We start from the raw sequence: 23,806 nt of genomic DNA, 5'->3' as shown, positions 1-23,806 counted from the left end.
GAGAATGATGTTTGCTGTGGGTTTGTCATATATGGCCTTTATTATGTTGAGGTAGGTTCCCTCTATGCCCACTTTCTGGAGAGTTTTTATCAGAAATGGGTGTTGAATTTTGTCAAAAGCTTTTTCTGCATCTATTGAGATGATCATATGGTTTTTCTTCTTCAATTTGTTAATATGGTGTATCACATTGATTGATTTGCGTATATTGAAGAATCCTTGCATCCCTGGGATAAATCCCACTTGATCGTGGTGTATGATCCTTTTAATGTGTTGTTGGATTCTGTTTGCTAGTATTTTGTTGAGGATTTTTGCATCTATATTCATCAGTGATATTGGTCTGTAATTTTCTTTTTTTGTAGTGTCTTTGTCTGGTTTTGGTATCAGGGTGATGGTGGCCTCATAGAATGAGTTTGGGAGAGTTCCTTCCTCTGCAATTTTTTGGAAGAGTTTGAGAAGGATGGGTGTTAGCTCTTCTCTAAATGTTTGATAGAATTCACCTGTGAAGCCATCTGGTCCTGGACTTTTGTTTGTTGGAAGGTTTTTAATCACAGTTTCAATTTCATTACTTGTGATTGGTCTGTTGATATTTTCTGTTTCTTCCTGATTCAGTCTTGGAAGGTTATACCTTTCTAAGAATTTGTCCATTTCTTCCAGGTTGTCCATTTTATTGGCATAAAGTTGCTTGTAGTAGTCTCTTAGGATGTTTTGTATTTCTGCGGTGTCTGTTGTAACTTCTCCTTTTTCATTTCTGATTTTATTGATTTGAGTCCTCTCCCTCTTTTTCTTGATGAGTCTGGCTAATGGCTTATCAATTTTGTTTATCTTCTCAAAGAACCAACTTTTAGTTTTATTGATCTTTGCTATTGTTTTCTTTGTTTCTATTTCATTTATTTCTGCTCTGATCTTTATGATTTCTTTCCTTCTGCTAACTTTGGGTTTTGTTTGTTCTTCTTTCTCTAGTTTCTTTAGGTGTAAAGTTAGATTGTTTACTTGAGATTTTTCTTGTTTCTTTAGGTAGGCTTGTATAGCTATAAACTTCCCTCTTAGAACCGCTTTTGCTGCATCCCATAGGTTTTGGGTCGTCGTGTTTTCATTGTCATTTGTCTCTAGGTATTTTTTTATTTCCTGTTTGATTTCTTCAGTGATCTCTTGGTTATTTAGTAACGTATTGTTTAGCCTCCATGTGTTTGTCTTTTTTACGTTTTTTTCCCTGTAATTCATTTCTAATCTCATAGCGTTGTGGTCAGAAAAGATGCTTGATATGATTTCAATTTTCTTAAATTTACTGAGGCTTGATTTGTGACCCAAGATGTGATCTATCCTGGAGAATGTTCCGTGTGCACTTGAGAAGAACGTGTAATCTGCCGTTTTTGGATGGAATGTCCTATATATATCAATTAAATCTATCTGGTCTATTGTGTCATTTAAAGCTTGTGTTTCCTTATTTATTTTCATTTTGGATGATCTGTCCATTGGTGTAAGTGAGGTGTTAAAGTCCCCCACTATTATTGTGTTACTGTCGATTTCCTCTTTTATAGCTGTTAGCAGTTGCCTTATGTATTGAGGTGCTCCTATGTTGGGTGCATATATATTTATAATTGTTATATCTTCTTCTTGGATTGATCCCTGGATCATTATGTAGTGTCCTTCCTTGTCTCTTGTAACATTCTTTATTTTAAAGTCTATTTTATCTGATATGAGTATAGCTACTCCAGCTTTCTTTTGATTTCCATTTGCATGGAATATCTTTTTCCATCCCCTCACTTTCAGTCTGTATGTGTCCCTAGGTCTGAAGTGGGTCTCTTGTAGACAGCATATATATGGGTCTTGTTTTTGTATCCATTCAGCCAGTCTATGTCTTTTGGTTGGGGCATTTAATCCATTCACGTTTAAGGTAATTATCGATATGTATGTTCCTATGACCATTTTCTTAATTGTTTTGGGTTTGTTTTTGTAGGTCCTTTTCTTCTCTTGTGTTTCCCACTTAGAGAAGTTCCTTTAGCATTTGTTGTAGAGCTGGTTTGGTGGTGCTGAATTCTCTTAGCTTTTGCTTGTCTGTAAAGCTTTTGATTTCTCCATCAAATCTAAATGAGATCCTTGCTGGGTAGAGTAATCTTGGTTGTAGGTTCTTCCCTTTCATCACTTTAAGTATTGCATGCCACTCCCTTCTGGCTTGCAGAGTTTCTGCTGAGAAATCAGCTGTTAACCTTATGGGGGTTCCCTTGTATGTTATTTGTCGTTTTTCCCTTGCTGCTTTCAATAATTTTTCTTTGTCTTTAATTTTTGCCACTTTGATTACTATGTGTCTCGGCGTGTTTCTCCTTGGGTTTATTCTGTATGGGACTCTCTGCGCTTCCTGGACTTGGGTGGCTATTTCCTTTCCCATGTTAGGGAAGTTTTCGACTATAATCTCTTCAAATATTTTCTCTGGTCCTTTCTCTCTCTCTTCTCCTTCTGGGACCCCTATAATGCGAATGTTGTTGCGTTTAATGTTGTCCCAGAGGTCTCTTAGGCTGTCTTCATTTCTTTTTATTCTTTTTTCTTTAGTCTGTTCCGCAGCAGTGAATTCCACCATTCTGTCTTCCAGGTCACTTATCCGTTCTTCTGCCTCAGTTATTCTGCTATTGATTCCTTCTAGTGTAGTTTTCATTTCAGTTATTGTATTGGTCATCTCTGTTTGTTTGTTCTTTAATTCTTCTAGGTCTTTGTTAATCATTTCTTGCATCTTCTCAATCTTTGCCTCCATTCTTATTCCGAGGTCCTGGATCATCTTCACTATCATTATTCTGAATTCTTTTTCTGGAAGGTTGCCTATCTCCACTTCATTTAGTTGTTTTTCTGGGGTTTTTTCTTGTTCCTTCATCTGGTACATAGCCCTCTGCCTTTTCATCTTCTCTGTCTTTCTGTAACTGTGGGTTTTGGTCCACAGGCTGCAGGATTGTAGTTTTTCTTGCTTCTGTTGTCTGCCCTCTGGTGGTTGAGGCTATCTAAGAGGCTTGATGGGAGGCTCTGGTGGTGGGTAGAGCTGACTGTTGCTGTGGCGGTCAGAGCTCAGTAAAACCTTAATCCACTTGACTGTTGATGGGTGGGGCTGGGTTCCCTCCCTGTTGCTGTGGCGATCAGAGCCCAGTAAAACCTTAATCCACTTGACTGTTGATGGGTGGGGCTGGGTTCCCTCCCTGTTGGTTGTTTTGCCTGAGGCAACCCAACACTGGAGCCTACCCGTGCTCTTTGGTGGGGTTAATGGCAGACTCTGGGAGGGCTCACGCCAAGGAGAACTTCCCAGGACCTCTGCTGCCAGTGTCCTTATCCCCACGGTGAAACAGAGCCACCACTCGCCTCTGCAGGAGACCCCCCAACACCAGCAGGTACGTCTGGTTCAGTCTCCCCCAGGGTCACTGCTCCTTCCCCTGGGTCCCGATGCACACATTACTTTGTGTGTGCCCTCCAAGAGTGGGGTCTCTGTTTCCCCCAGTCCTGTCACAGTCCTGCAATCAATTCCCACTAGACTTCAAAGTCTGATTCTCTAGGAATTCCTCCTCCCTTTGCCGGACCCCCAGGTTGGGAAGCCTGAGGTGGGGCTCAGAACCTTCACTCCAGTGGGTGGACTTCTGTGGTATAAGTGTTCGCCAGTCTGTGAGTCACCCACCCAGCAGTTATGGGATTTGATTTTACTCTGATTGCGCCCCTCCTACCGTCTCACTGTGGCTTCTCCTCTGTCCTTGGACGTGGGGTGTCCTCCTTGGTGAAGTCCAGGGTCTTCCTGTCAATGATTGTCCAGCAGCCAGTTGTGATTCTGGTGCTCTCGCAAGAGGGAGTGAGAGCACGTCCTTCTACTCCGCCATCTTGGTTAATCTCCCTCTATACGTTTTGATTCAGTACACTGGAGTTGGGCTGGGGGCATCAGCTTGACTTCGTGCAGTAGTGGGCAAAGCAGTGAAGGATTCCAAAGACACACACACACACGCACGCACACATGCACATACACAAACACACAAATACACACTGCCCTGCTCCTTTTTCTTAGCAAGTTATGGTCCCGCAGCCCAGGGAAGAGCAGGTGGGTGAGGACCAGGGCCCGCAGCGGGTGCCAAGGCAGTGGACTCCCACTAGGGGGCGCAGTGACCGCGTGCCCGGTTGCGCAGCGTCCCAGGGCCAGCGCGTTCCTGGCGCTGCCCCAGTTACAGAGCAGAGATTCCCTCTCCAACCCTGAGAGGGGGCAGGGGCTCTGCATCTGATCCCAAGTCCATCGCTGCCTTCCACCTCCTCCTGCCCCCGTGCTCCCTCTCCGGACCTTGCTGTAGGAGAGGTGGACCCAGGAAAACCTGGGGTTAGATGAAGCCTTCTTAAAAGAAACACTGGAGATGGAATAGCGTGCTAATTTAGTTGACTCCTGCCTTCTGAGTCAACGCTGACTCGTGGCCAGTGAGTCATTCTCTGCAACCCATAGACCTGCGGCCCCTTTGACTCGGGCCAGGCTGGGACGATGGGCACTTCTGGAACAGGACCAGGGCACACCTGAGTCGGCCACTGCACCTGGGGACAACCTAAAATGACTCTTGAACCATTCTGGGGTCCCAGGCAGCGAAGGCGAGGGGAAGGAGGGAATCACCGTTTACCGAAGGCCTGGGGCAGGCCTTTCCCACGCGTCTCATTTACTCCCCACCTCGGCCCCTCCCCAGTCACGGGAATTCTGCTTCTATGGATGGGTCCATTCGGGTGCAGATTCCATCCAGCGCTTCCAGCCGACTTTACTGAGTGCCACCAGTGCGAGGGGCCCGGCCCCGCCCTCAAGAAGTTCCTGATCTGGGGTGAGAGCAGGGAGTCTGGCGGGGGACCCTCACAGCAGGGTGTGGGTGCTGGAGGAGGCACAGGAGAGAGGCAACTGCTAACCAGCGGCGTGGTTTCTCAGCTGTGTCTTTAGTTATCCCAGGAGTATCAGGCGTGGGTTCTCAAGTGCATGTAAAAGCTGGTTTGAGGGCAGGCCTTGAGTTTGAATCATTTCTATGGGCTTAGTGCCTAGCATGGGCCTGGTGCAGAAGAGGCTCCCGGTCCTTGCTTGCTTGCAGAATGAACGAATAAGTGGATGAATGAATGAATGAACGAACGAACGAATAAACGGACTAAAGAACCAGGGACCAAGCCGGCTGAACTGAGTTGAACTCAGTGCAGGAACAAATAGAGAACATGGGTTAGACCTGAGCAGGCTGCAGCCCCTAGAGGGCGTTCCAAGACTTTGGGAGGATTTGAGTATTGCCTAAGCTCCAAATTCTGGGGAGCTGCACCCTGGAATCCCAGTCTTTGTGAAAATCCTCAGAGCCATCTTTTTGGTCATCTTCATTTTGCCCAAAAGGAAACCCATTGGGCAAGGCTGGTCCTGTGGGAGGGAGCAGCGCTTGGGGCACACGATCTCCTCTATTCCTTCACTGCCTTGTTAAGGCTGGCTCTGGCCCCAGCCCCAGGCAAGAGGATGGAGGGGGCTTTGTGCCTGCCCTTAGCGCCCTCACCCAGCTGACCATACTCACCAGAATGACCTCTAGGATCAAGGGAAAGGCCTCCATTGCAAGAGGGCCCAGAGAAGAGGCAGCTGACCCAGGAGGGATATGGGAAGAGCTGTGATCCAGACCCTGATCTGTTCATCAACCTCCTTTGCACAATGGGACTGGAAGGGCCGGTGGCACCCAGGACTGAGGCTCCTGCAGAGGGCAGGGCACACCTGGCTGGACCATGCTGAGGTTTCAAGCAAAACAAGAAAGGGCGAGAAGGACCTGAGTTGGTCAATGAGAACCAAGCCTCTGGGCCGTGAGTTAGAGAAATCCTGGCCAGGATGGATGTGCAGCCCCTCCTACCCCCCCGGAACAGGTCAGCGGTTCAGCAGTGCCTTTATAGGACACCACTCATGTGCATGGGAGGAAGGGAAGGGGATGGAATTAATATTTAGCTAGCATGTGGCGTTTACTTTGTGCTTTGCACTGGGCACCTCTTTTTATCCCATTTTATTTCTTTAGCTTCCCCATGAAACAGCACTAGTGTTCCCATTTTTCAGATGAGGAAACTGAGGGGTTACGTAACGCACCGTGTCAGGCGGCTGGTGTGGGTGGGAAAGGGGTGGGGTCCCAGGCTCCCCTTTACCATCCTCTGAGGGAAACCAAAGGCCTCAGGTGGGTGAGATTTCCCATCACCTGTCAGCTGGGCTCTGGCCTCCCCTTCCGTTCCTAGGCACTGCCCACCTCCCAGGCAGTGGCTTGAATGGCAGGTGTTTTGCTTCCCCCATCTCCTCAAGCCCCCTGCCCCCAATTTCTATCCTGAAGACAGTCTTGAGGATCATGTGTGGAGAGAGATCCCACTTGCTGGGTGGGGTTGGGGAGTAGACACAGAAGAGGGGGGCAGCTCCCACGTCATGACCTTGAGAACCCCAAGGCTTTCCTATCAGCTTGGCTCCCAAGGTGTCCTGGCTCTGTGTCGGAGGGTTCCCGGATCGCTCCTCGGGGGAACAAAAAGGCAGTCTGTGGAGCTGAGGGGACTTTGGGACAAGTTCAGGAGTTTGATTCAGGAGGTGGCAGAGAGAGGAGAATGAGGGGGCGAGGAAGAGGAGGAGAAGGAATTCAGCAGGAATTTGGCAAGCAGAGGACAGGAAGCAAGGCAACAACTGACTCACAACTTTTGCCTTTTTAGGCTCGAACCATCTAATTGGGGGCTGAGAAGGGGGTTCGGGTGACAGGCAGGCCGGCCAGCCGCCCCCCAACCCCCCAGCCAGTGTCAGCTCCTGGCAGCCAGTGGCCTTTGTCCCCAGCAGCTCCTTCCTGCCGCCCTCAGATCTGTTCCCCCAAGTTACCTTTTCCCCTGGAGCGCTTGCCTTGGGGAGCTTGCTGATGGTGTGTGTGGCCAGCTTTTCAGAGCCCAGGCCTGGGATGCACGCTCTAACGTGCTTGCATTTGTAAGAGGAAAGCAGGATGGAGTACTGACAACCCCCTGTGTGGCTCTGCTGTGCACACGGGTCTGGAAGGAACTCCTCTTGGAGTGAGGCCTGGGCTTAGCCTGGCCTGGGTGGGTCCCAGAGGAGGAACCTCTCAGCCAAAGCTTTGGGGAAACTGAGGCCAGGGGATTGTGTTTAGAAACAAGCTGAAATCTGAAGGCTGGACACCTTGGAGGGAAATGGAAATGGGTCAGCTGAGCAGCCAGAAGCAGGAAATCTGACAGGAGCGGGTAGTTAGAGACAGTGGTCCTGGGAAGTCTCTGTGGAACAGCCTTTATGTGCCGGGAGGGCTAACAGGAGAGCTGGCTGGGCTGAAGGGTCAGACATTGAGTGGGCAAATCTGGAAGTGAGGATGGTGTCTCCTGAATCCCTTTAAGGACCTATTATTGAAATGGTCCAAGAGGGAAACAAAATGCTCGAGAGTTTAGATTAAGGTTACTAGGGGGTCTGTGTGCGCACATGTGTGTGTGCACTCATGAGAGAGGGAATGAGATTGATCTTATAGGCGACATCTGTCGGAATTCTGCTGTAACTAGACTAATTGGGTTCAGCTCCCACAGCTCAGAATGAGGCTCGTCCTCGGCCCCGGCCACACTCCTTTCTCCTGTCGAGAAGGACAGCACATGCACTGGCTCCCAATTGTTCCCTGACCAACAGGAGCTTGGCACGAACCCCACTCCATATGCTTCAAATGATCTGATACTCATTATAACCTCCCTCCCTTGTGTTCTCTTAAAATCTCAAACTAACCATCTCGTCTGAGAGCCCCGTGATACACATGTGGGAGGAAGAACCCGTTTCCTTGGCAGTGACTGTCTCTCCTGTCTGTGCCTATGGCGAATGGTCCAGCATGCATCTTAACGGGAAGAGGCCTCAGGTGGTTTATTGACTAAGTGATTTAATGCAGCCCCAGCTCCCCACCGCGATGGCTCTAGGGCAAACCTTAGAGGTAGATGTCCGTTTCCCAGGAACACCCTGGAGACCCGTGTTCCAACTCTCGGGGACATTCTCACGTGTGTGTGAGACACAGTGGTTCTTGGGCTTTTCGTCCTGCGACCTACTTCCCCCGCAGGAGCCTGACACTCCTACGCCTGTTCTTCCAAGTCCCAAGCAGTCGGCTCCGGGGCCTCTGCATCCGCTCCAGCATCTTCCTCCCTCTGACTCTACAGAGAGGAGCTTCCCTGAAAACCTCGTCTTTTCATGATAAAATAAGGAAACTAGAACTCTGTAACGGAGAGCATGTTCTTTCCTCGGTAGATATGACACCAGTGAACAACAAAAGCCCTATGTCGCCTCCAAAGGAAGCTTCTCCTTCGCCTTCTCTGCCATCTTCTTCAGCTGGTGTCCCGCACGCTCTGGATAGCTCCTCCCCGCCTCAGGTAAGCGCCCTCAGGGCCCTGCACAGGTGTGAGGATGACGAGCTGCCTATGCTCCTCCCACTTCCACACTGAGCTCTGGATTCCTAGCACCCTTAGGTCACCCCAAGTGCACAGCCAGGGCCAGAGGGATGCTCTGTCAAGAGTCCACCCCACGCCTCTTCCCTTGTCCTTTTCACGAAAGTGCACCCTGCTCCTTCTCAGCCACTGAGGGCACAGCCACCTGCTCACTCGGCAGACTTTATAGGGCATGGAATCTGAGCTGGACTGTGGGATGCAGAGGTGCTAGGGCTTGTGCTCTGCCCTTGAGGGCCTCACAGAGGGTGTTGAGGAGCTGGCAGCTGTAGGGTGGCAGGCACAGAACGCAGGGTGCCTTTGGTAGCAGCTGAGAGCCTTGGAAGCAGCGTCCCCCTTGAATAGAAAATGGCATCACCGAGACAGTCATGGTTGGACTCTTTCCTTCAATATGGGTTTATCAAGCCTCTATTACCGCTAGACCTTGTTCTAGGCTCTGGGAAGTAGAATATCTAAGACAGAAAAGTACATACTCTTGTGAAGCTCCCATGACCAGAGCTCTTGGCAGGGCACAGTCACTCCTTCTCAAGTCTGCTATATTCTCCCTTTGCCAAGGGCCAAGCTCCTGCATGCTAGAAATGGCTGCTTTCTCAGTGGTGAGAGGCATGCGTCAGGTTTTGAAGGGTCATTGGAAGATCCTAAAGGCTATCCTGCCACCACAGCTCCAAGCCAGAAGGGTAGCTGTCTCTCCTTACCTTAATGGTCTCCAAAGAAGAAGCCTTGGTTTCTTGGTTGTTGGAGGAACATACCTATGGGTGGAATGTGCCCTTTAGTAGGGACCATGGCTGAGCTTCCTTATGTGCCTGGCCACCCACAGGGACCAGGCCAGCCCTCCCCTCACTGGCCCAGGAGCTTGTCAGTGACTTTGCTTTCCTTTCTGGCTTCCTACTCACCTAATCTAAGGCCCAGGAAAGACTTTGGTCAGTGATATGGGGGCTCTGGGCCCATTCCAGCCCATCCCAAGGCAGCCACTTAGAAGGAAGAGTGGCCCTCTGAAATCATCCTAGGCAGAATTCTTTTTGATTTTGGGTATCTGAGATCTGGAGAGAGGAAGGGAGGGGGCTATAGACTGAGATGTGCGTTCCTCCTATAAATAAATGCTGGGAACTTCTAAAAATCACCGCTATTTTTTGCCCATCCCCTCCAGGTGACAGTTTGCAACCCTCCTTCGCAGGTCTCGAGAGGTCATTTCAGTCCTTCCACCCCAATCTTTCTGAGGCAAGCCAGAACCCAAGGACCACCCAAGGAAATCCCCCTGCATATCCCTCATGGCCAGGTGCTGGAGCGGACAGAATACTGTCTGGTGAGGCCTGGTGGAGACGGCCTCGAAAGCTTGAGCCCATCTGGCCCTGCAGAGATGGCTTCTGATGGGAGTCAGGAAGCAGAGACCCCTCCTGTGGGTACCAGAAGCATCCACAGAGGCTCACACCCCATTGGAGGGAAGGACAGGTGCTCGCCAGACCAACAACTGTCTCCCAGGGCTGGAGAGGACCCTGGAGAAGGGAGTACCAGACCCAGGAGGGGAGAGGAGGGGAGGTCAGAGCTGGCAGAGGAGAAGAAGTCGGGCTTAAAAAAGCTGGTTCTCACTCGGGAGCAGAAGACTAGGTTGCTAGATTGGAATGACTCCAACCCTGAGAGCTCGCGCCTGGAAGCCAGGGTGCGACTTTCCCAGAAAAGCACCGACAATGGCCGAGGAGGAGGTGTGCTGAAACCAGTCCGCCCCTTGCTGCTCCCTCAGGCAGTGAGTGAGACCTTACCAGCCCAGAGAGAGGCTCAGGAGAAGATGGGGACCCCAGCTGAACGGACTCCCAGGGAGCAAAGCGTGGCCCCACCCAAGTCCCCGCTGCGGCTCATAGCCAACGCCATCCGGAGGTCCCTGGAGCCGCTCCTCCCCAATTCCGACAGTGGGAGAAAGGCCTGGGCCAAGCCAGAGTCAAAGACTTTGCCCACCAGCCCACCCCACGCTTGCACTCGCTCATTCAGCCTTCGGAAAAGCAGCTCCAGTAAAGACTGGGACCAGCCGTCCCCCAAGAGAGACATAGCAAGCAGGGCCGCAGCCTTTTTCTCCCTGGGCCCCCCAGCCGCCAAGGCTGCCCAGCCGTCAGCCCCGAGCCCTCCTGACCCTGCCCTCCGCACCCACAGTTTGCCCAACCAGTCATCCAAGACGTTTCCTGCACTCGTGTCCCGACCCTGCAGCAAGATCGAAGATGTCCCCACCCTCCTGGAGAAAGTGAGTTTGCAAGAGACCGTCCCAGATGCTTCCAGGGATCCCAAGAAAAAGACCTCACTCTTTTCCTCCCTCAGACTCAAAGACAAATCTTTTGAGAGTTTCCTCCAAGAATCCAGACCAAGAAAGGACCTGCAAGACCTCTTCAGCAGCCCTAAGGGGAAGGTGCCACCCATGGGCAATGCCCAGCCCCCAGAGAAGCTGGTGCAGCTGGTCAAGAGCACCTGTCTGGGGCAGGGGGTCCCTCCTCCTTCTCCAGAGAAAGATGCAAGTAAGTGGCTCTTTCCTAACAAAAGTCTACCGTTCATGCTGGGCAATTAGTTATTGGATTAACAAGCAGGCATCTTTCATCTCTTTTTGCTTCTCAAATTAAATTCTGACAAAAGTAGGAAAACTTGAATTTAGAAAATTTGAAAATAATCTGAAAAAATTAAATTTGAAATTACGTTCTAGAAAGTTTTGGAAGAGACAAAGAATCAACCATAATTCCGCTGCTTTCCCACTCATTGACCATATGAATATTTTTCACTATTATACATAAAAATTTATATCTTTTAAATCAAAATTATAGCATAGGTATTAAGCCAATTACCTCATAGTCTACATAAATGTGATATAATGGCTGTAGAATATTCTGTCTAGTGTTTATGTTATTATTTAATGAACTATTTTCTTATCATTTAACACATATATATGAATATATTTATATTTTATATATGGTATTGAATGAACATTTTTATGCATATAGCTTTTTCTCTCCTTTGAATTATATTTTTTTAGGATAGGTTCTAAGAAATGGAATTACTAGTTGAAAAGTGTGAGTTTTTTAAGATTCTTAACTGATACTGACAAATGGTTTTTTAAAAGAGAATTGTACAGGTAAAGACTATATAGGTTCTTTCTGTGTTATTTCTTACAACTGTGTGTTGTAAATTTCAATTAAAACAAGGGGAAGGTACCAGTTTATATTTCACCATTAATGAGAGTACCCTTTTCACCACACTGTCACCTGCATTAAGTATCATATTTTTTCAGTGTTGCTATTTTACTAGTCAGGAAAATGGTGTCTCTCTTAAACTTGTATTTTTTTATTACTAACTTGAACACATTTATGTATATTTGGCTACCAGTGGGACCTAAGGCTTTCTGATATTTAAATCTGATTATAATTTTTCAAATTATAAAATTAATATACCAACAGATCAGAATAATTCAACAATAAGGAAATTTTTTTAAAATTTATTTATTTATTTATGTTTGGTTAGGTTGGGTTTTTGTTGCTGCGCGCGGGCTTTCTCTAGTTGCGGTGCAGGGGCTTCTCATTGCAGTGGCTTCTCTTGCTGCAGAGCACAGCCTCTAGGCGCACGGGCTTCAGTGGTTGTGGCTCGCGGGCTCAGTAGCTGTGGCGCACGGGCTTAGTTGCTCCGCGGCATGTGGGATCTTCCCAGACCAGGGCTCGAACCCGTGTCCCCTGCATTGGCAGGCGGATTCTTAACCACTGAACCACCAGGGAAGTCCCAGGAAATATTTTTAAAAAGTAACGTAATCTCTCATATCCTTGGAGACAGTGTAAACACTTACATAATTTCTTTTTTGTTGTTGCTGTTTGTTTGATTGCTTTAAACAAACTGATTCTACCATCCCTATTGTTGAGAACTTTTTCTTTATTTCTTTAAACTTTAAAAAAATTTAACTTTTATTTTGGAACTTCAGTTTTCAAGCAAAAAATTATTTCTCTCTTTTGGTGCTTTAATCAAAAAGCTACACAGATTAACAAGAGACTTTATTTTCAGCCAATTAAGGATAAGCATGAACAGGCTGAAGTATAACTACACCCTTTTTATTACATCATAAAGTTTAATGGTGCTGTGCGTTTTTTGATAGATAATACATTCACATGGCTCAAAATAAAAGGGTACCAAAGGCACAAAATGAATAGTCGTATCTCCCATCCCTGTCCCTGAGCCGTCCAGGTCCTATCCCTGATGACAGATACTATTATCAGGTTCTTGGGCATTCTTCCAGACAAAATTTATGAATATATGAGAAAATTTACATACCATATTCTTTCTTTTTTGAACAAATAATAGCATGCTAGCGTATCGTACATACTTTTTTTGAACTTTTAATTTTATTTTGGAGATCATTCTGTATTAGTACATAAAGAACTTTCTCCTTCATTTCATAGCTCCCTGGTATTCCATTGTGTAGACGTACCATAATTTATGTAGCCAGTCAGTCCGCTGTGATGGAAAGCTTAAGTATTTCAAAATGTTGTTATTGCAAACAGTGCTACAATAATGAAGAACTCGGGCCATTTGGCGTATGTGTGAATTTACCTCTAAGATAAATTCCTAGAAGTGGAAATGCTGGAACAAAGTCCATGTGAATTGAGAATTTTGATAGGTATTGCCAAATTGTCCTCCATCAAAGTGGTGCTGGTTCACCCTCCCGAGCAGCAAAGTAGGAGAGTGCTATTTCTACACTTGCAGTGCGCTACCCAACTTTTTTTTTTTTTTTAATTTATTTGTTATTTATTTATTATTTATTTTTGGCTGTGTTGGGTCTTCGTTTCTGTGCGAGGGCTTTCTCTAGTTGTGGCAAGTGGGGGCCACTCTTCATCGTGATGCGCGGGCCTCTCACTATTGCGGCCTCTCTTGTTGTGGAGCACAGGCTCCAGACGCGCAGGCTCAGTAGTTGTGGCTCACAGGCCTAGTTGCTCCGTGGCATGTGGGATCTTCCCAGACCAGGGCTCGAACCCGTGTCCCCTGCATTGGCAGGCAGATTCTCAACCACTGCGCCACCAGGGAAGCCCGCTACCCAACTTTTTAAAAAAATCTTTACCAGCCTGATTAGAGATTGAGCATCTTTTCATCCATTGAAGAGTCATTTGTATTTCCTTTTCTGTGTACTGTTGTTTCTGTCTTTATCTAGTTTTCTGTTGGGTTGTTGGTATTTTTCTTGATAATATGTAGGGACTCTGTAAAAGGGAAACTTAGCTTTTTTCTTGTGATATAAATTACAAATACTTTTTCCAGCTTCCTGTTTGTGTTTAACTTTGTTTACGGTGATTTTTGCCACATAAAATTTTAATTTTATATAATAGTTGTAGCAATTTTCCATTTTATGGCTTCTGGGCTTTGTACAATATAATTCAGAAAGAACTTTTTCTAAGTTTATGGACAAATTTCTTATTTTTTTACATTTATATGTTTATATCAAGAAATTACCCTAGTATAAAATGTGAGCTATGGATCCAACCTTCTTTTTTTAGATGTCTCTTTGGTTATCCTAAAATAATTTAGTGAATATTCATCGTTTCTTCTCTTATGTGAGATGACATCTTTATCATATATCAGATTCCTGTACTTGGACTGATTTCCACACCATCTATTATATTCTATTGAGTTGTCTGTTATGTATCAGTTCCACACTGTTTTGATTATTTTCCTTTATATATTTATATACTTTAAAAATTCTGTATTTTACCATCTGGTAGGAAGAGTATTTCATTATTGATCTTCTCTTTCAAAACTTTCCTGGCTCTTCTTGCTTCTTTGATATTCTATGTGGACTGAGCATTAGCTTGCCTATGTACCCCCAAAATCCTGTGAGTACTTTTATGGGATTAAGTTTACAAACTAACTCGGTGAGAATTTATAACCTTATGATATGAATTGCCTTTCCATTTGCCCATATCTTTTTTTGTGACCCTCTGGACTATTCTAAACTTTACATCATATAGATCTTGCATATTTATTGTTAAGTTTATTACTAGATATGTTCATTTTTGTTGCTGTTATAAACATTTTCCATTTTATCCTCCTACTATTGTGTATATGAAATTTATTGATTTCTGTATAGTAATTTTTGACCCATCCATTTTTACTGAATTCTCTTTGCTTGTAAATGCTTTTCAGTGACTTCTCCTAGGTCCTCCCCAAATATACAGTCATAACATCTACAAATAATGATAATTTTACCTCTTGTTTTTAAGTTGTGTAGCACTAACTTATTTTGTTTCCTAGTTTCTTTGGTTTCCACAATCTCCAGAACAATATTAAGGTAGTGATAATAGTTTCTATATTATATTCTGAACATTAATGAGAATGCATCTCATTAAATGTTTTCCCATTTAAGCATGGTGCTGGCTTCTGGGTTGACCCAGATATATTTTGAGAAAATATCCATCTAGTCCTATTTTATTAAAAGTATTTTAAATCATGAATGGATGTTGAATTTTATTAAATGTCAGCACAATTTGAGATGACTGCATGATTTTTGCTCCATAGTTTAATTAATAGTATGAATTATGTAGTGGATTCACTGATACTGAACCATCCTTGTATTGCTGAAATAAATACCACTCAGTCATGGTGTCTTATTATTTAATATACTTTTCTATTCTGTTTGCTGATATTTTATTTAAGATTTTTGCATCAAATTCATAGTGAGATTAGCCTTTAGTTTACTTACATCATATTTATATGACTTCTGTATGTGCTGATTAGAATAAGTTGGAGTAAATGTGTTTTCCTGATTTATTTTTCATGGAGGGCTGCATTCATTTATATTCATTAGGAAATGGTGTGACTTCCTTAGCTTGGAACAGAATGGGAGTGCAGAATGGAGTTAGGTTAAAGCTGACCAGCTCTGAAAATAGTGCCTGGACCCATCGCATAGAAGAGCTTTGTGTTTCTGAGGTGTTCTTAAGTCAGTAGCCTAAGAATGTAAAGATTTTACCTACCCTATCAGATCAGGCCCATTAGTTTCCTTGTATTTCCCTGCTCTTGCCCAGCCTACCAATCACAAATACACACATACACACACACACACACACACACACAGCTCACTTTACACTTAACTTGCTGCACACTTCCATGCAGTGGAGAGAGAAAACAGTATTGAAACGGACAGTGAGAAACTTTCAAAATTTATTCAAATGGAAATACCTCAGATTTATGATCACTTGAATAAAGAGCCAGCTGAAATTTAATTTTTCTCATTTTTACAACACACCTTGCCAGGTAGATTATTGATAAACATAAACTTCTCAGAGTCTCTTACTTGGGGGCATAAACTGACTTCAAGCACTTACCAGTGCCAATTTTATACCAACAATTTTAATGCTAATTATTGCTCCTCTATGTAATTAAACAAAGCACCCTGAGAACCTCTCTTTTAAAATTTTTGTGTAAATTATTTATTGCAGTATAAAATACATACACAAATATTAAGTACAAAACTGATGAATTTTTGCAAAGTGCACATTTGTGTAATCACCTTGGAGATCAACATATAGAACACTACCAGCATTCAGAAGCCTCCCTCATGCTTCTTCCCAAATATATGTGTCACCCAACAAAAGTGCTTACCATCTGACTTCTGTCGTCTTACAATACTTTTGCAATTTTTTACTTTATAAATTTGAATCATTCAGTCTTGTGGTAGGCAAAATTCTGAGAGGACCCCATGCTGCCTGCCTCCCATGTTCTTGCCCTGTGTACTCTCGTCCTCTTGAGTATGGTGGAATGTGAATATGGTGGATCTCACTCCTGTGCTTAGGGTATGGGGTTTTGCAAATGTAATTAAGTTCCAAGACAATTGAGTTTGAGTTCATCAAAAGGGAAAGGGATAGGCCTAACGTAATCGGGTGAGCCCTTAGCAAGGACAGGGCCCTTCCCGAAGTCAGAAATTCAAAGCATGAGAAAGACATGGTCCTGCTGGCCTTGAAGGAGTAACCTGTCATGCAGTGAGAGAACTTATGAGCAGGAGGCCTCCAGGAGCTACAACCAGCTGACAGCCAGCAAGAAAATGGACCCCGTGTCCTACAACCACTAAGAACTAAATTCTGCCAACAATCTGAATGACCTGGAAGAGAACCCTTAGCTGCAAATGAGACCCCAACCCAGTGGACACCTTGACTACAGCTTTGGGAGACACTGAGCAGAGGACCCAGTGGAGCCAGGCCTGCACTTCTGACCTACATGACTATGAGATAATCAGTAGGTGCTATTGTAAGCTGCTACAGTGTTCACTGCTCCCACAACAATAGAAAACTAATACAAGTATGTGCTCTTTTGTGCCTGGCTTCTTTCATTAAATGTTAAGGGGGTGGGAGATCCATGTCCATATGCGTAGCAGTGGTTTCCTCTTTTCCACCACCTCATTTTATTCGCTTGTATGAATATGACACTCGTTATTGGTGCATTCTGATGCTGGGCACTTAGGTTGTTTTCAGTTGTTTTTATTGTGAAGAATGCTGCTTTCAGCACCCTTATACATAGTGTTTCTGTTGGGTATTGTCAAAGATAAACAAAGCCAGATACTAGTTAAAGTGGTAAGGACAGAGTTTAATTAGTAATTTATTGTTACAGTAGGGAAGAGAGTTCAGTATGAACTGAACTCAGCTTTGATTTTGCCAGAGGTGGCTGGGTGTTTGACAGGGAGAATGAGGGAATAGGGAGAGGGGTGAGTGGGGTCTCAGTAGAGTCAGGGAAGTGAAAAGTTCTATACGGTTGGTTAGTGTAAATGCTGGTTAGGTCAGCTGGGTCTGTTAGCTGGCAGTGATTGAAGTTAGGATTCTATCCTCCCCCAGAAACTGGGAGACAGAGGCCCTATCCTTCCTGATGATTGCATTTGAAAGGACTGGCTTTCTGGTCCCCCTGAGTGATAGGAGATACATATACATCTCAAAGGGACAGAAGAAGGATTGACAGTTGTAAGCCCTTTTTAGTAAAGGCTCTAAGAAAGTGTGGTCAGGAGCCTATAGACAGGTGCTGGCTAAAACAAACAGTAAATTCATTTGTCAGTCTTGAGTTTTCTCAGGAAGGTACTTTAAGGGGGACTGGGTCATCCTAGGGATGTGGCTTTGAACTGTTAGAAACTGCCAGTGTTTAAGTCTTTCAGTGTAGGAAGAAGTGGGTGGGCTAAACTGTTTGTGTTGAGAGCCTAGTTGCTACGGGCCAAGGTTGAGGTCTAGTCGAGGGGGCTCAGGTGAGCTTGGCTAGAGTATGGGCGAAGAGAGAATCTCTGTCAGTACATACCTGGGAGTGAATTGCTAGGTCCTGGGGTTAGGCGTGATTGGTTTGCTTTAGTAGGTACTGTCAAATGGTTTTCCAAAGTGGTTGTGCCAATGTATATACCCTCCAGCAGGAACTGAGAACTCCCCTTGACCCACATCCTTGCCAACACTCCATAGTCTCAGTTTTGTTTTGTTTTGTTGATGTCGCCATTTTTATGGGAGTGTGGTGGTATCTCATGGTTTTAATTGGCATTTACCTGATAATGATGTTGCACTACTGTTCACATGCTTATGTAGATATTTTCTTGTATGATATCTCTATTCAAGTCTTTTGTCCATGCTTTCATTATGTAGTCAGCCCTTTCCTTATTGGTTTGTAATCTGTGTAGATTCTGGATATAAGTCCTTTGTCAGATATATATATATATATATAAAATATCTTCTCCCACTTTTCCACTCATTTTTTCACTCTCTAAAGGTGTTTTTGATAAACAAAGGCACTTACTTTAATAAAGCCAAATTTATCAGTATTTTCCCTTATTGTTGATTTTTGCATCCTGTTTATGAGATCTTCCCCTATCCTGAGGTCACAAAGATACTGTTGTGTGTTACCTTCTGGAATTGCACTGTCCAATAGGGTAGCCACTATTTCACACTTGAGGTAGGGCTAGTGTGAGTAAGGAACTGAATTTTTAATTTTATTTATGTTAATGGATTTAAATTTTAAAACTGAAGCTGTATAAAATATTTTTCTATTCAACTCAACATTTCTCTTTTGATAGGATTACATTTCACTTTAATTATTGAAAATGTATTGTCTAAACCAAGATGTGCTCATTCCAAGAAGCTCTCATTGTCTGGTTCACAAAATGCCCCTGGCCAGATGCTCAGCATCAAAGACATAAGGGCCTTGAAAGTTGTAACAAGCCAGAAAATGGTTGATGTTCCCCTCCGTGGAAAATAGCACTGGCCTTCAACAGCACAGACATTCCCGATTGGTTAAGCCACAGCTTACTCTTGGGCTGGGAGTCCTTGTGGGGGAAAGTTGTAGATGTTTACAAATTCAAGCCCATGTTTAAAACCATTCAAGGGCTTCCCTGGTGGCACAGTGGTTAAGAATCCACCTGCTAATGCAGGGGACACGGGTTTGAGCCCTGGTCCAGGAAGATCCCACATGCTGCGAAGCAGCTAAGCCCGTGCACCACAACTACTAAGGCTGTGCTCTACAGCCCGTGGTCCGTAACAAGAAAAGCCACCGCAATGAGAAGCCCGCGCACCACAACGAAGAGTAGCCCCCGGGCTTCCCTGGTGGCGCAGTGGTTGGGAATCCGCCTGCCAATGCAGGGGACACGGGTTCGAGCCCTGGTCTGGGAAGATCCCACATGCCGCGGAGCAACTGGGCCCGTGAGCCATAATTACTGAGCCTGCGCGTCTGGAGCCTGTGCTCCGCAACAAGAGAGGCCGCGATGGTGAGAGGCCCGCGCACCGCGATGAAGAGTGGCCCCCGCTCTCCACAACTGGAGAAAGCCCTCGCGCAGAAGTGAAGACCCAACACAGCCATAAATAAATATAAATAAATAAATAAATTTAAAAGAGTAGCCCCCACTCACTGCAACTAGAGAAAGCCCGCGCACAGCAACAAAGACCCAACGCAGCCAAAAATAAATAAATAAATAAATATTTAAAAATTTTAAAAAACCCTTCAAATACTTCCAAAAATTAAAGTTATATCTGAAAACCATTTGTATGGTTCTTTCCATAAATTTCAAAGGTCAGTAACTATTATTTTGGTGCATATAGCAGGCTGTACCAAGTAATATCTCCCCTTGAGCATCCTGGCAAATCATCCCAGGTAAACTGGTTATTACTTCAGTCACTTATTTATCACCAGTGATGAGTTTCATTTTGGTAGCCATGTAATTTTTATAAAATTTACCTTGTTTTCCACAAATCTTTTCTACAAATAAAGGAGCTATATATGAAAAAAATAACCAAGAAACAAGATGTGCTGTAAGTATAAAATATGCACCAGATTCTGAAGACTTAGTTTGAATGAAATAATGTAAAAGATCTCATTAATATTTTTATATTTGATTACACATTGAAATGATAATATTTTTGAAATTTGAGCTAAACATATGATTAAGACTAATTTCATCTGTTTTTACATTTTTTAATGTGGCTACTAGAAAATTTTAAATGACATACATGGCTCATGTTGGATTTCTATTGTACAACACTGTTATAGAAGCTTTATTATTTTATCTTTCATAATTAAGTCTATGACCAATGTAGGATAGATTTTTGTATATTCTGTGAGGTAGGGTGAGTGTTTATTTTTTTTCCGTGTTGTTATCCAGTTGATTCAGCAGCATTTATTTAAAAAGCCATCTTTTCCCCCCACTTCATTGCAGTGACACTTTTGTCATTAATGAGGCAGGTTCATTTTTGAACCTTCTATTCATTTCCACTGGTTTGTCTGTCCTTGCACCTGAGTCACTCTGTTTTCATTATGTGGTTTTATAATAAATCTTCATAGTCTGAAGTAAATTCTCCACTTTGTTCTTCAAGATTGTTTGATATTCTTGGCCTTTTGCATTTCCATATGACTTAAAGAATCAACTCATCAATTTCCACAAAAATATTTTCTGGGCATATGACTAGTATTGCATTGACTCCAGAGATAAATTTGGAGAAAATTAACATCTTTATAATAGTAAGTCTTCAAATCCCTGGACATGATACATTCCTAAAGACTTCTGCAATTTCTGTCAGTGTTTTGTAGTTGTAGTGATCTTGCACAATTTTCATTACATATATTCCCTGGTATTCAATTTTTGTGTGTGCAGTTATAAATGATACAGTTTTAAATTGATTAATTTAGAGACATTTGATAGCTTTAGAATATTGTGTTTTCTGATCTGAGAACACACTATAACCCTCTATTTAGTCAGAGTTCATAAAAATTCTGGTTATAAGTCCTTTATCAGATATGTGTTTACAAATATTTTCTCCCAGCTAGTGGATTGTCTTTTCATTTTCATCATCCAAAGAACAGCAGTTTTTAATTTGATGAAGTCAAATTAATTAATTTTTTAATAATTTGAATTAGATTTAAGAAATCTTTCTAAACCCAAAGTTACTAAGGCTTTCTCCTATGTTTTCTCTCAGAAGTTTTACAGTTTTTAGCTTTTGGGCTTAAGTCTATAATCCAATTCTAATTAATTTCTTATAGTAAATAAAAGTCAAAGTTTTTTGCCCATAGATATCCAATTGTTAAAGCACCACTTGTTAAAAAGTCTCTTCTTCCCCCATTGTGTTACAATGTCATCTTTACAGATAATTAGTTGACTATATAAGTGTGGGTTTACCTCTGTACTCTCTACTCTGTTCCATTGATCTGTATATTTATCCTTATACTCTTGATTACTAGAGATTTAGAGTAAGTCTTGCAAACAGGTAGTGGGAGTCCTCAAATTTTGTTCTTAAAAGTTATTTTGGGGCTTCCCTGGTGGCGCAGTGGTTGAGAGTCTGCCTGCTAGTGCAGGGGACACGGGTTCGAGCCCTGGTCTGGGAAGATCCCACATGCCGCGGAGCGGCTGGGCCCGTGAGCCACAATTGCTGAGCCTGCGCGTCTGGAGCCTGTGCCCCGCGACGGGAGGGGCCGCGATAGAGAAAGGCCCGCGCACCGCGATGAAGAGCGGTCCCCGCACCGCGATGAAGAGTGGCCCCCGCTTGCCGCAACTGGAGAAAGCCCTCGCACGAACCGAAGACCCAACACAGCCAAAAATAAATAAATTAATAAATAAATAAGAAAATCCTTTAAAAAAAAAAAAAAGTTATTTTGGCTATTCTAGGTCTTTTGTGTTTCCATAAAAATCTTAAATTTAGCTAGTCAATTTCTACCAAATAAGCCTGCTGGAATTTTGATTGGGATTGTTTTTAGTCTCTAAATAATTTGGGAAAAATTGATACCTACTGAGTCTTTCAGTCCATGGAGATGGAATATCTCTTAATTTATTTAGGTTTTCTTAGTTTTCAGTGTGTAGTTCCTGTGCATATTTTGTTAAATGTATCCCTTAAGAATTTCACAGTTTGTTGTTGTTACTACTGTAAATGGAGTGGCTTTCTTAATTTTGATTTTCAGTTGCTCATTGTTAATATGTAGAAACGCAATTGACTTTTTCTGTTGTCCTTGCTAAAATCACTTATTATTCTAGTAGCTTTTTTGTGAGATTTTCTATACAGATAATCATGTTGTCTGAAAATAAAGACAGTTTGACATCCTCCTTTCCAGTCTGTATACCTTTTATTTAATTTTCTTGTACTGCCTGGGACCGCCTATACAGTGCTAAATAGAAGTGGTAATAAATAGATCATTATCTTTTTAACCCAATATCAGAAGACTTATCTTTCTATTTGCTGTAGATTATTTTTATAGGTACTCTTTTTATTGGTTATAACATTATGTGCTTAACATGTACAGCATTATATTTTGACTCCTATATACACTACTGTGTGCTCACAACCAAAGTTTTAGTTCCCATCCATCACCATACAGTTGACCCTGTTTACCCATTTTGCCCTCTGGTACCCTCTTCCCTCTGGTAACCATTACTCTGTTCTCTGTATCCACATGTTTGTTTTTATTTGGTTTGATTTGATTTGTTCATTAATTTATTTATTTTTGTATTCCACATATAAGTGAACTCATATATATTTGTCTTTCTCCATCTTATTTCACTTAGCATAAAATCCTCAAGGTCCATCCATGGTGTCACAAGTGGCAAGATGTCATCCTTTTTTATGGCTGAGTAGTATTCTCTCCTATACCACATCTCTATGAATGTAGCATAGTGATGAACATAGCATAGTGTGTATATCTGTGATGAACGTAGCATAGTGATGAACGCAGCATAGTGTGTATATCTTTTGAAATTAGTGTTTTGTGCTCTTTGGATAAATACCCAGAAGTGGAATAACTGGATCATATGGTAGATCTATTCTTAATTTTTTGAGAAACCTTCACACTGTTTTCTACTGTGGCTGCACCAATTTATATTCCCACCAGCAGTGTATGAGGGTTCCTTTTGTTAGATATGTAACTACTCAGATTTTCTATTTCTTCTTATGTCAGTTTTGTAAGTCGTGTTTTTTAATAAATTTGTCCATTTAATCTAAATTTTCAAATTTATTGTCATAAAATGGTTTATGGTTACTAGCTTCCTTTAGTACTCTGTAGGACTTTTTATCCCCAGTATTGGTAGGTGTGTTTTCTGTCTCTTTTCTCAATCATTCTTTGTGGTGGTTATCAATTTTATTCATCTTTTTAAAGAAGAAAATTTTTGCTTTGTTAATTTTCTATTTTATTTCTGCTTTGTCTTTATTGTCTTTCATAATCTGTTCTTATCTTGAGTATTTTCTTCCTTTTTGGTTTCCTTAGGTTCATTTGGTGGTTCTTTTTCTAGTTTCTTGAAGTAGATCTTAGAGCATCAATTGTCAACTTTTCTCTTTTGCATAATGTATACATTTAAAGCTTTAAATTCCCCTCTAATCATCACTTTAGCTGCATTCTAGTCATTTTGTTATACCATATTTTTTTATCATCAGTTAATTTAAATTTATTTTTATTTCTTCTTTGATCTGTAGGTTGTTAGAAAGTATTGCTTAAGTTCTAATCATTTTGAAGTGTTCTACTTATATATTTTTTTAATTGATTTCTAGCTTAACCTCACTGTTGTCAGAAGACATACTATGTATGACTTCAGTCCTTTGAAATTTGTTGATACTTGCTTTATGGCTTGGCATATCACCAATTTAGTGAATGTTCCATGTGCTCTGAAAAAAATTTGTATTCTCTAGTTATTGGGGATGTTGTTTTATATCAATCAATTAGGTCAAATGTATTAGTAGTGTTTGCTCAAATCTTCTGTATCCTTACAGGTTGTCACCTGTACTTCTGACCGACTGGTTATAAGTAGAGGTTCCCCCAGTTCCTTCCTTGGGTTCAATAATTTGCTAGTCTTGTGTAGAACTCAGGGAAACACTTACTTATACTTATTAGTTTATTATAATGGATATGATAAAGGATACAGATGAATAGCCTGATGAAGAAATACATAGGGTGA

At 42.9% G+C, this 23,806-nt stretch overlaps 1 protein-coding gene across 7 annotated transcripts in view; it reads left to right on the top strand.

Annotated features, from left to right (window-relative positions):
• The window catches only part of MICAL2 (microtubule associated monooxygenase, calponin and LIM domain containing 2), a 237,624-nt gene that overhangs the window by 160,925 nt on the left and 52,893 nt on the right, over positions 1-23,806 (top strand). For all 7 annotated transcript variants that reach the window (XM_057552292.1, XM_057552287.1, XM_057552286.1 and 4 more), the window contains 2 exons: positions 8,234-8,355; positions 9,575-10,925. In XM_057552292.1, coding sequence (XP_057408275.1) covers positions 8,234-8,355; positions 9,575-10,925 — 1,473 coding nt within the window. The remainder of the gene's footprint in view (positions 1-8,233; positions 8,356-9,574; positions 10,926-23,806) is intronic.

Source organism: Balaenoptera acutorostrata, chromosome 9, assembly GCF_949987535.1.
Source record: "Balaenoptera acutorostrata chromosome 9, mBalAcu1.1, whole genome shotgun sequence".
NCBI classification, from domain to species: Eukaryota; Metazoa; Chordata; class Mammalia; order Artiodactyla; family Balaenopteridae; genus Balaenoptera; species Balaenoptera acutorostrata.
Note: the sequence above shows the minus strand (reverse complement) of the source record. Positions and strands in the feature narration are given on the sequence as shown.